Genomic DNA, 12,584 nt, shown 5'->3' with positions numbered 1-12,584 from the left:
GAGCTCTCATTAAGACTTCTAACTTTTTAACAAGCCCTAAATTGCATCTACATTTTTAGGATCTACACAGAATATTCAGAGGGGATGATACAGAGAGTTAGGAATTTGATCTTTATTAAGAAATGGAAGGTTTGCTGTTTACTAAGAGATCAGTCATAATTACCTGTTTCCACAAACCACAGGCATCCACAACCAGGTTTAGCTGGACCATTTGTTTCAAAGTGGTTTACAAAAGACTTTAAGCTAGTTAGTTATCTCTGTGTCTGTTTAGCTACTTAGAACCTCAGTCCATTAAAAGCGCAATAGGCCCCTGCCACTGATTTTTCTCTGGACTGTGAGCCCAGTTTACAACTCCCAGTTCTTTAGGGACAGTGATGGGCCCCAGGAAGTCGTATTTGTAACAGCCCTAGCAAACTAATATGTTAATTCAATGAAGAAAGGATAATCTTTCCACCAAATGGTTCCGGAGAAACTGGTTATCCATATGGGTAAAAGAAAATGAAGCTTGACCCTTACTTTACACCATGAAAAACAATTCAGAATGGATCACGGACCTAACATGGAGCTGAAACGATAAAACTTGCTGAAGAAAAGAAAAAGATCCTTGTGACAGGGTTAATATCTGTAAAGTTCCTGGGATATGAAAAAAGACTATCGTTAAGCCATGAAAACAAACTTTGTCTTGTTCAGACAAACAGAGAAGCCTGTCCTTGCTAAGAGGATCCCGAGCTTAAGTCAGGGCTAAGGGAGGAGGAGGAGGAGAAATGAAATCTTGGAGACCCAATTTACAGCAAGAAGTAAAGTGGTGTTACTAAGGAGAATGAGCTTTCAGTATGGAACAGAACCCCCAGTGGCTGCATTTGAGAGTCTGGGAAAGTTCTGAGAGAATGGGAGCTGTCATCATTTGTTGTATGATACAGCACGAGAAAGGGAAGGAGGGGGAGACAAACTGGGAAGATGGTTTTAAGGAGTTTTCTTATATCTGAATATAAGCCCATTTTGACGTTTTCCAAGGGTCTACAAAAGATCCAAGTTGATTTTCAATGTCTAATGATGTTGTGCTGAGATGGATCCAGGTTTATCCAGATCTATTAATTCTACATGAATGTAATGGCACCTTCTCTGAAGCCCCGGAACACCTCCCTTGAAGTTTTAGTGTTTTACTGACATTATTACGGCATGCCATGTAGTAAAGTTGACCCTGCGTTTATCTGTCTCCCTAACTAGCTTATAAACAGGCCCTTTGAAGGGAGCACTTGTGTCTTAATCTCATCTTTGCGTCTTGCTCGTATCCAGCTTCCAGTCACTCCGAGAATTACACCAAGCAGGTGTTCAAAGGGCTTTCCTGGTGGCTCAAACGGTTAAAAAAAAAAAAAAAAATCCTCCTTCAGTGCGGGAGACCTGGGTTCGATTCTTGGGTCGGGAAGATCCCCTGGAGGAGGGCATGGCAGCCCACTCCAGTATTCTTGCCTGGAGAATCCCATGGACGGAGGAGCCTGGCAGGCTGCAGTCTATGGGGTCACAAAGGGTAGGACACAACTGAGCGACTAAGCACAAGCACAGGTGTTAAAAAATTAGTGTGAAATGGATACATGAGGGATAGATGAACGGGATTGAACTTAAAAGGCAATGTCTTTCGCAATATCTATGAGAACACTGACTTCTCCGCCACCACTTGATGGATTCTGAGGGACTACCTCCGTCCTAGCCCTCACTTTATCTATACCCAGCATCCGCACTATGCCAAGCACACAGGCATAGTGGAATAATAGTGGAACACAACAGGCCTTGGAATAATCATTGTATCCTCTGGAATGAGGATTTCAGTACATCAGGAATGGCAGAAAGAAAAACAATCCAAGGCCAAACAGAAAGCAGCTGCCTGGGCCATGCTGCTGAACTGCTGCTGCTGCTAAGTCGCTTCAGTCGTGTCCGACTCTGCGCGACCCCATAGACGGCAGCAAACAGGCTTCCCCATCCCTGGGATTCTCCAGGCAAGAACACTAGAGTGAGTTGCCACTTCCTTCTCCCATGCTGCTGTACTGGGTGAGTGGCAAAGGACAGGAATCCCCATGCGACCCCTGGGAACCGCAAGTGACCGCGGGCGCCTTCCTCTCCTCCGAGGCGACAGGTGGCGCTGTGGGCTACCGCGGCCGCTGGGTCCGCGAGGCGCCGCTCTCTCAATGGGGTGGGGACTTGGCCGAGGGACCTGCTTCGGGGCCTTTTCGTTAGCCGCGCTGGCCTGGTCTCTCCGCTGAGGGCTCGCTGAGCTCTCAGTCCGGCACCATGGGGAAGCGGGACAATAGAGTGGTGAGTACTGGGCGGGGAAAACAGTGGGGCGACGCGGGGCGCGGCGGCGGGAGAGCGGGACCGCTCGCCCTTCGCGGCTGGGCCTGCGAGTCAGCAGCGGCGCTCGGACCTTGAGACTGGAGACCCGGCTCCCCCCACAGCGGGGCCGGCCCCGGACGCGCTTGCGCCGCGCACGCAGTTGGCGCCTGTTGGCCCCCCACTCCTTTCCCTCTTCTCTCTCGCCCCCCTTTTCTTTACATCCGGTCAGCCCTGCCGCACCCTCTGGCAGTGCTCTGTGGCATCCTTCTCCCCCGCATTCGGGCCAGCAGTGCCCACTGTGTAGAGCCGCCAAGGGTCCTCTGACCCTCCTGTAAATAAGTGCGAAGTCTGAGGCCCGGAAAGGCGCCGGAACTCGCCCCCGCCACCCCGACCGGTATCGCCCGCCCCATCGCCGCCACTCTCGCGCATTCGGGTGGGACGGAGGCGCGGAGGTCTGGGACGCTGTCCCTACACCCGGGGGCCTGCAGGGCGCCCGGTTCTAGAGGCAAGCGTACTCCCTGGTTTAAGAACCAGGATCAAAGCCAAATGCTTTGATCCGGCCCCAGAGCCCACCACTACGCATGTGTGTGTGAGTCGCTGTGTCGTGTCCGACTCTTTTGTGACCCCATGGACTACAGCCCGCCAGGCTCCTCTGTCCATGGGATTTTCCAGGCAAGAATACTGGAGTGGGTTGCCATTCCCTCCTCCAGGGGATCTTCCCAACACAGGGATCAAACCCGGGTCTCCTGCATTGCAGGAGGATGCTTTACCGTTTTAGCTACCTGGGAAGCCCACCTGGCACTTTTAGTAGGCCCCGAGAAGGAATAAATGGCTTGATTGTTGACTCTGGACTCAGACCCAGGCTGAAATGTCAGTTTTGGGCTCTCTGGAGTTGGATGACCTAGGATACGTCGCTGTTCTCATCTGTAAAGTGGGATCAGTGCAGCCCGTAACTTGGCAGAATAGTTGAGACCGCACAAGGCAAGGTGGGCGGGCGAATGTTTGGTCTGCAAGTTGTTACTCTGTAACTGAGATGAAAGAGATACAGAAGTAGCTAATAACAAAGTAAGAAATGGCTGATGAGAATTCGAGGTTCTGAGGTTCTCCATTTTCACAGGCAGACGTGGGAGGAATTCTAGGTGTCCACTAGCTTGGTTTGGAAAGCCCAGGTTGTGAATCAGATTGCATGGGCCATAAACATAAGGAATTTGCGATGAGCTTAGGTTACACTTTGCTAGGCTTGGCCATGATAGAGTTTTAAACAAATGTGCAGCGCAAAAAAAAAAAAAAATGCTGTTGAAGTTAACGTACTAAATTTAATGAACTAGCTTTTTAAAAATTAAGCGATTAATTTCCTTTGCTGTTTGGGGGAGGGAGAGGTGCTCAAAGAGCTTTACTTCTCTGAAATACTTAATATGTTCAAAACTCTTATCTTAGTTTTATATAGTCTTCATAATCAAAGATGTCTAGGAACCACCGTGGTGAAGTTTGATTACAAGGTTGAGGAATGTTCTTTTTTTCTTTTTTTTAATTCAATTTTAATTTAAAAAAAATTGTACATGTGTTCCCCATCCTGAACCGTCCTCCCTCCTCCCTCCCCATACCATCCCTCTGGGTCGTCCCAGTGCACCAGCCCCAAGCATCCAGCATCGTGCATTGAACCTGGACTGGCATCTCGTTTCATACATGACATTTCACATGTTTCAATGCCATTCTCCCAAATCTTCCCACCCTCTCCCTCTCCCACAGAGTCCATAAGCCTGTTCTATACATCAGTGTCTCTTTTGCTGTCTCGTATACAGGGTTATCGTTACCATCTTTCTAAATTCCATATATATGCGTTAGTATACTGTATTGGTGTTTGTCCTTCTGGCTTACTTCACTCTGTATAATAGGCTCCAGATTCATCCACCTCATTAGAACTGATTCAAATGTATTCTTTTTAATGGCTGAGTAATACTCCATTGTGTATATGTACCACAGCTTTCTTTATCCATTCATCTACTGATGGACATCTAGGTTGTTTCCATGTCCTGGCTATTATAAACAGTGCTGCGATGAACATTGGGGTACACGTGTCTCTTTCCCTTCTGGTTTCCTCAGTGTGTATGCCCAGCAGTGGGATTGCTGGATCATAAGGCAGTTCTATTTCCAGTTTTTTAAGGAATCTCCACACTGTTCTCCATAGTGGCTGTACTAGTTTGCATTCCCACCAACAGTGTAAGAGGGTTCCCTTTTCTCCACACCCTCTCCAGCATTTATTATTTGTAGACTTTTGGATCGCAGCCATTCTGACTGGTGTGAAATGGTATCTCATAGTGGTTTTGATTTGCATTTCTCTGATAATGAGTGATGTTGAGCATCTTTTCATGTGTTTGTTAGCCATCTGTATGTCTTCTTTGGAGATATGTCTATTTAGATCTTTGGCCCATTTTTTGATTGGGTCGTTTATTTTTCTGGAGTTGAGCTGTAGGAGTTGCTTGTATATTTTTGAGATTAGTTGTTTGTCGGTTGCTTCATTTGCTATTATTTTCTCCCATTCTGAAGGCTGTCTTTTCACCTTGCTAATAGTTTCCTTTGATGTGCAGAAACTTTTAATTTTAATTAGGTCCCATTTGTTTATTTTTGCTTTTATTTCCAATATTCTGGGAGGTGGGTCATAGAGGATCCTGCTGTGATGTATGTCAGAGAGTGTTTTGCCTATGTTCTCCTCTAGGAGTTTTATAGTTTCTGGTCTTACATTGAGATCTTTAATCCATTTTGAGTTTATTTTTGTATATGGTGTTAGAAAGTGTTCTAGTTTCATTCTTTTACAAGTGGTTGACCAGATTTCCCAGCACCACTTGTTAAAGAGATTGTCTTTAATCCATTGTATATTCTTGCCTCCTTTGTCAAAGATAAGGTGTCCATATGTGCGTGGATTTATCTCTGGGCTTTCTGTTTTGTTCCATTGATCTATATTTCTGTCTTTGTGCCAGTACCATACTGTCTTGATAACTGTGGCTTTGTAGTAGAGCCTGAAGTCAGGTAGGTTGATTCCTCCAGTTCCATTTTTCTTTCTCAAGATCGCTTTGGCTATTCGAGGTTTTTTGTATGTTCTTTTTTTCATGCCTTCCTTTCTGTAGGTCAGACCTTATGGTATTGATTCTCGTAGAGTTGAAATGGTGTTCTCATGGAGAACACCTTAGGCTTAAGGTATTGAGTGTTTTGGCTGTTTAATGACCTTAGGCCTTAAATGTTTAGAAATCACTGGACCTTGGGTACAGTTTTCATGCAAAAGCCTAAGATGTTTTGTTTTACTGGCAGAAGGTGTTAGACATTCTTTTAAAGCATTTGAAAAACTTTTCAAGTTAGTTTCATTTACTAGAGCATTTTTGACAACTCTGGGCTCTGCTGATTCCTTGGTATGTGTCTCGGCATAGGTTGTTCTGGTAACATTTTGTATGCGCTTGAAAGGTTATAGAAAGGGAAACAGGACATTAAGAGATAGAAGACACAGGTTACACAATTCAGCCTCCTCGCCGCAGTGGAGGAGGTGGAACTATTAAAGTGTTAATCTCTCAGTCGTGTCTGACTCTTTGCAACCCCATGGACTGTAGCCTGCCAGGCTCCTCTGTCCATGGAATTCTCCAGGCAGGAATACTGGAGTGGGTAGCCATTCCCTTCTCCAGGGGATCTTCCAACCCAGGGATCGAACCCAGGTCTCCAGCATTGCAGGCAGATTCTTTACCCTCTGAGCCACCAGGGAAACCCCCGAACTATTAAAACTGGGACTCCCCCCAAAAAGCACCGTGGGTCATCTGGCAACTCAGTTCAGTACATCATAACTTTTGACTTTAAATAAAATAAACATTTGCATCTGAAAATAATGGCATTTTTTTCTTTTTACATTGATGATAAAAATCATGGTTTTAGAGATGACAGAACTGCTTTCTAAAAAGCCATAATTTTCCGGTTGGAGTTTTTTTAAAAATAGGCTTTACTTTTTGGAGCTCTTTTGGTCTCAAGGCAATATTGGGCAGAAAGTACAGAGAGTTCCTATACGCTCCCTGCCCATAGACATGCTCTGCCTCCCCTATCTTCAACTCCCACGCCTGAGCAGTGTTTGTTATGGGCAATGAGCATACATTGGCGCATCATTTTCATCTGAGGTCCTTAATTTAGGTTCAGTCCCCGGGTTGAAAGATTAGAGTTCCTTCTTGATATTGTACACTCTTTTTTATTTATTTATTTATTTATTTAGATACTGTACATTCTTAAGCAACTTTTTTTCCCACTGAATATTTTAACCCTTGAGATTTGTAAAGCATGAGAGTGTTGTCTCTGAGTCGTATCCGACTCTTGGCAACCCCGTGTGGCCGGCCAGGCTCCTTTGTCCGTGGAATTCTCCAGACAACAACACTGGAGTGGGCAGCCATTCCCTTCTCCAGAAGATCTTCCTGACCCAAGGATCGAACCTGGTCTCCCACATTGCAGAAGATTCTTTATACCGTCTGAGCCACTGGTCACCCTTTGTGCCCATTATTTTCCAGAAGTTTCTTTCCTGTTCTTTTCTGTTTTTACTAAAACAGATGTATCCTCTAGATAAAAATAGGTAATCAAAGTAACGAATGAAGTTCTGCACATTTTGTCCACAACAACTACACTGCAGTTGCTCTTTTCCTAGCTGCCCACTTACATATTCCCTTGAGCCTGTTTTGCCATCCTGACTTCCAGAAAACCAACCCGTTTTCTGTTACCCAAGCTTATGGAACAGTTTGGAGCCACAGACAATTCTACATATTAAGTATGGGTGTTTGATTTAAAAGGTCACAGTATTTAAAATGATTAAGTCATAGCCATTTTAAGAAATGGCACAATTTCTTTATTTTGATTTATACTCAGCCATTATATATGCTATGTGTAATGCGCTAATGTTAGAAGCATTATTTTTCACACTTAGGCATAGTAAGTTGAAAGAGCTTTACCTTTGTGAAATGGTTTTGGTTTTTAAAACCTTTTTGTTGTGCATCATAAAGAGGAGCACTGTTGCTTAATGATTATGAGCACAGACTCATGATCAAGTGTTTTGCAAGGAGTTTTTAAGATGCACTTCATAAGTATTACCATTGTAATTGAAATAAATAATGGAGCTATTTAGAGTGTACTTAAGCAGACTGGGCATAGAGTTTATCAAAAGCTTGAAAGTTAAGCTTTACATACTTAACTTATTACATACTCAGTATGTAATAGCTTTACATACTTAACCTTATTACATACTCAGTAATAGCTCGTGTAATTGTGCCATAACTTGTCCATGATTGACATATGAATGTACTATTTTATATTCCTCTGCAAAGTAAGCAGTAAGATAGGTTGATACATACTTTGAAGATGCAGTTTCACAGTAGACATTAAATATATGCTAGAAAATTTAAAGGCTGTAAAACAGTAAATGTTGTGTTTAGATTATTTAAAACTACAGTGGAAAATTGCCGCTATACTAAGTCCTCTGCATACGAACCTTCAAGTTGCAAACTCTCAAAGATGCAAACACGCTTTCGCATGTATAGCCACGTAAGTTAGTCTGCCTGTCTGGCGCATGTTGTCGTGTGTGTGCATCCTCTTCAAGTGGTTGTGCTTTTGTGTACTGTACAGTAGAATGCAGTAGCACGGTGTGTTTATGGCAAGTCCTGAGTGTCCAGAAGCAAGCATAAAAGCGGTGGTGATGTAGCTGTTACTACTGTACTCTTGGAGGTAATGTGCTATAATATTAAAAAATGTTTTCTTGGCACTTCCCTGGTGATCCAGTGGTTGGGAATCTGCTCTCTAGTACAGGGGATGTGGGTCTGATCCCTGGTCAGGGAACTAGGATCCCACCTGCCATGGGGCAACTGAGCCTGCGCACCACGACTAGAGAGCCTGAAACTAAGACCCAGTTTTCATGGCACAGCACAATCTGATTGAGAAATGGTTCATTGTTGCACAAAAGGCAACACTTCAGAATGCCAGCCGTTTTGATTTGTGGGCAGCTCATGAAGTACTGACTTGCCGAGCTTTTTCATCTTTACAGTTCACTTCATATGCCAAATATAGAATGGTTGCAACTATAGAATGGTTGCTGTTGAGTTCTTAGGCAACTTCTCATGTAATTGTAAGAGGATCAGCTTCGATGATTGCTCTCAGATGGTCATTGCAAACTTCCAATGACTGGCCACTGTGCTTCTCATCTTCAAGGCTCTTCTTGTTTCCTTTGCAAAACTTCTTGAACTACCACTGCTTTGTACATTTCAATAGCAGTTCTTGGGCCAAATGCATTGTTGGTATTGGGAGTTGTCTCCACTCGTTTATGGCCCATTTTAAACTCTAACAGGAAAATCCGCTCAAATTTGCTTTTTGTCTAACATCATTTCCATAGTCCAAAGTAAATATAAAGTAAACAAGTAATAAGTCATTAGCAAAAAGCCGTAAAGTGAGAAATGTGCATTAAAATTATGTATAACATGACCACATTTATTATGACTGTATTCCAATGTCAAATGGCGAATTTCAACAATGGAAAAACTGCAGTTACATTTGCACCAAGCTGGTATTTCATTTGGGGAATATAGTGTATTTGATGAATCTCAGGTTGATGGCTCTTTGGGTATTTTCAGTTTTTCCTCTTTTCGTGATATAGTTTTAACATCCGTGTATATATTTATAACTTTGAAAATAAAGTTTTTACAGTTTCAAACTTAAAATGGTTTATCATTAAGTACTGCTAAAATTATGACATGATACCTAAGAAGTAAGAAGGTGATAGATACTATACTCCTGGTTTAAAGTGATGATCTTAGTTTGTACATTACACTTTTGATTGTTAAGATGGTCAGTGTCATTGGTTGGGCCAACAACTGCTCTGTTGTGGCCTTTGTTGGTTGTCATTTCCACATAAACTGATTAAAAATCTCAGTAGAGACAGTTGAATGACATTTGAGGGCATAACATTTGATATTAAAAATATGACTTTTATGCCTCAGTCTTCAACATTGCATTGACAGCCACATGTAGCCCCCATCCTGTAAATGTCTCTGACCTTAGGAACTCTAGCTGTAAGAAAATTATATTAAAGGTTTAACTGTTTTCATCTCAAGTAATTAGGCAGTATCCAGTTGAATGGAAATAATTCTCGGTATGTGTTGTTTATAATGGTTGTGTATTGTTTACTCTGCCAGAGAAATCTAGACGTATGTAACTTACATTTGTTATGAAGGTGGAAATTTTGTCATTTTTAAAGATTTTAAGTAAAATGCAATAGATGAAAGTCCCTTTTCACTTTTTTGTGGAATGTTAAGTACTAAGTTTCAGGCCTTAAAATCTTTGTGATAGTCATTTTCAACCAAAGTTCTTTTTATTTAAAGAGTAGAAAATGGAGAAGGAAATGGCAGCTCACTCCAGCGTTCTTGCCTGGGAAATCCCATGGACAGAAGAGCCTGGCGGGCTACAGTCCATGGGGTTGTAAAGAGTCAGACATGACTTAGCAACTAAAGGACAGCAACATGGATTTGGCAGTTTCTGTTATGAGTGCTGTAAGAAGCTAAATAGTTAAAAGCATAATTTGTGATAAAATAAAAAGTGAAAGAGTTTTTTAATAAATGTTTGTTGACTTGAATTAAGTTGGAAAACTTAATCATAGGATCAAGAAATTGAGACTGAATTAAAGACTAGATTTTGTATCTGTTCTAAAGTGAATTCTAATAAAACAGTGTCTGCTAGACACTGTCATTAACAAATATTTTGCTTTATTTTGTCTCAGTATGTTTTTGGGCAAAGTGTATAAAAATATGTATTTCTGCTCTAGTAAGTGTAGTTTACAGAGCATAATATCATCATAATTTTGTGGGTTTTTATTGTACAGAAATATATATAACATAAAGTTCACCTTTTTAACCATTTTTAAGGGTATAGTTCATTAGGTACATTGACGGTGTTATACAGTATCACCATTGTCCATTTCCAGAAGTTTTTCATTATCTCAAACAAGAAGCTTTGTACCCATTCCACCACTCTCAGCCCCTGGTAAACTCCCTTTTTTGTCTCTGAGTTCACTTATTCTAGGTACCCCAAGTAAGTTGAATCATATAATATTTGTCCTTTGGTGTCTGCTTTATTTCACTTAGTATGCTTCCAAGGTTCATCTGTGTTGTAGCATGTATCAGAATTTCACTCTTTTCTGAGGCTGAATAATATTCCATTGTATGTACTGAATTGGCCAAAATGCTCATCTGGATTTTCCTGTAAGATGGTATGGAAAAACCCCCACAAACTTTTTGACCAACCCAATACGTGGTACATTTCGCTTATCCGTTCATCCATGGGTGGATGTGTGGACTGTTCCCACCTTTTGGCTGTTGTGAATAGCGCTGCTGTGAACATGGGTATACGTGTATCTGTTTGAGCCCCTCCTTTCAGTTCTTGGATCCTGAATCATATGGTAATTCTGTGTTTAACTTTTTGAGGAATCGTCAAACTTTTCCAAAACAGCCGCACCATTTTTTATTCTCACCTGCAGTGCTTAACGGTTCCAATTTCTTCACATCCTGGACGACACTTTTTATTTTCTGTTTTTGACTGTAGCCATTCAACTGGTGTGAGATGGTGTCTCGTTGTTTTGATTTGCATTTCCCTCATGACTAAAAACTCCAGGAGATAAGGGAAGACAGAGGAGCTTGGCACGCGTGGTTTCAGGGAGTCGACAACAATGACAAGTAACAGCGAACATGTTTTCATGTGCATACTGGACATTTGTTTGTCTTCTTTGAAGAAATGTCTAAAGTCCTTTGCACATTTTTGAATGGGGTTTTGGGGTTTTTTGTTGTTGAGTTGTAGGATTTATTCATTCTGCATATTAAACCTTGTCAGATATATGATTTGCAAATATTTTCTTCCATTCTGTGGATTGTCTTTTCAGTCTTTTGATAGTATTCTTTGATGCACAAATGTTTTTAATTTTACTGAACTCTTGTTTATTTTTTCTTTTGGTGCCTTGCATAATTTAATTTTTGATAGTTAACAATCTGTGTATAAAATTGCTATCAGGATGACACAGTATTTCCGAGATAAAAGATAAAGTAGAATAAACAATGAACTTAGTGTTAGGTCTTCCATCTTTGAAACCAAGTTTCTTCATTTACCATTGAGGATAGTATTATTACCCTTAGAGCTTTATTGGGCTTTTGGAGAAAGTACTACAAAGCCACCTCAGAGTAAAAGAAGAGGTATCAATATTATTTTCATCAAATTTCTGGTGAAGATAACATTTTATGTGAAATAGTGGTATTACTTATCTCCCAAACCTCTGAGGCTTAATGTTGTGCAGTTGCTAAGTTGTGTCCAACTCTTTGCGACCCCATGAATTACAGCGCCCCAGGCTTCCCTGTCCTTTACTATCTCCCTGGCTTGCTTAAACTCATGTCCATTGAGTCAGTCATCCAGCCATCTCATCCTCAGTTGCCCCCTTCTCCTCTTGCCCTCAGTCTTTCCCAGAATCAGGGTCTTTTCTAATGAGTCAGTTCTTCACATCAGGTGGCCAAAATATTGGAGCTTCAGTTTCAGCACCAGTCCTTCCAATGAATATTCAGGACTGATTTCCTTTAGGATGGACTGATTGGATCCCCTTGCAGTCTAAGGGACCCTCAAGAGTCTTCTCCAACACCACAGTTCAAAAGCATCAATTCTTCGGCCCTCATCCTTCTTTATAGTCCAACTCTCACATCCATACGTGACTACTGGAAAAACCACAGCTTTGACTATATGGACTTTTGTGGGCAAAGTGATACCTCTGCTTTCTAATACACCATCTAGACTGGTCATAGCTGTTTTTCAAAGGAACAAGCATCTTTTTAATTTCATGGCTGCAGTCACCATCCACATTCATTTTGGAGACCAAGAAAATGAAATTTGTCACCAATGTTTGCATATTTCCTCCATCCATTTGCCATGAAGTGATGGGACCAGATGCCATGATCTTCATTTTCTGAATGTTGAGTTTTAAGACAGCTTTTTCTCTCTCCTCTTTCACCTTCATCAAGAGGCTCTTTAGTTCTTCTTTGCTTTCTGCTGTAAGGGTGGTGTCATTTGCATATCTGAGGTTACTGATATTTCTCCCAGCAGTCTTGATTCCATCCTGTGCTTCATCCAACCCAGCGTTTCTCATGATATACTCTACATATAAGTTAAATAAGCAGGGTGACAGTATGCAGCCTTGACATTCTCCTTTCCCAATTTTGAACCAG

General features: G+C 41.8%; 1 protein-coding gene across 6 annotated transcripts in view; it reads left to right on the top strand.

Moving 5' to 3' along the window:
- Positions 1 to 2,169: 2,169 nt before the first annotated feature.
- Positions 2,170 to 12,584, top strand: part of FAM133B (family with sequence similarity 133 member B) — a 29,007-nt gene continuing 18,592 nt past the window's right edge. For all 6 annotated transcript variants that reach the window (XM_061413434.1, XM_061413429.1, XM_061413433.1 and 3 more), the window contains exon 1: positions 2,170 to 2,310. In XM_061413434.1, coding sequence (XP_061269418.1) covers positions 2,287 to 2,310 — 24 coding nt within the window. In that variant the 5' untranslated portion in view covers positions 2,170 to 2,286. The remainder of the gene's footprint in view (positions 2,311 to 12,584) is intronic.

This window comes from Bos javanicus, chromosome 4 (assembly GCF_032452875.1).
Source record: "Bos javanicus breed banteng chromosome 4, ARS-OSU_banteng_1.0, whole genome shotgun sequence".
Taxonomy (NCBI): domain Eukaryota; kingdom Metazoa; phylum Chordata; class Mammalia; order Artiodactyla; family Bovidae; genus Bos; species Bos javanicus.
This window is presented reverse-complemented; position numbering and strand designations above follow the sequence as displayed.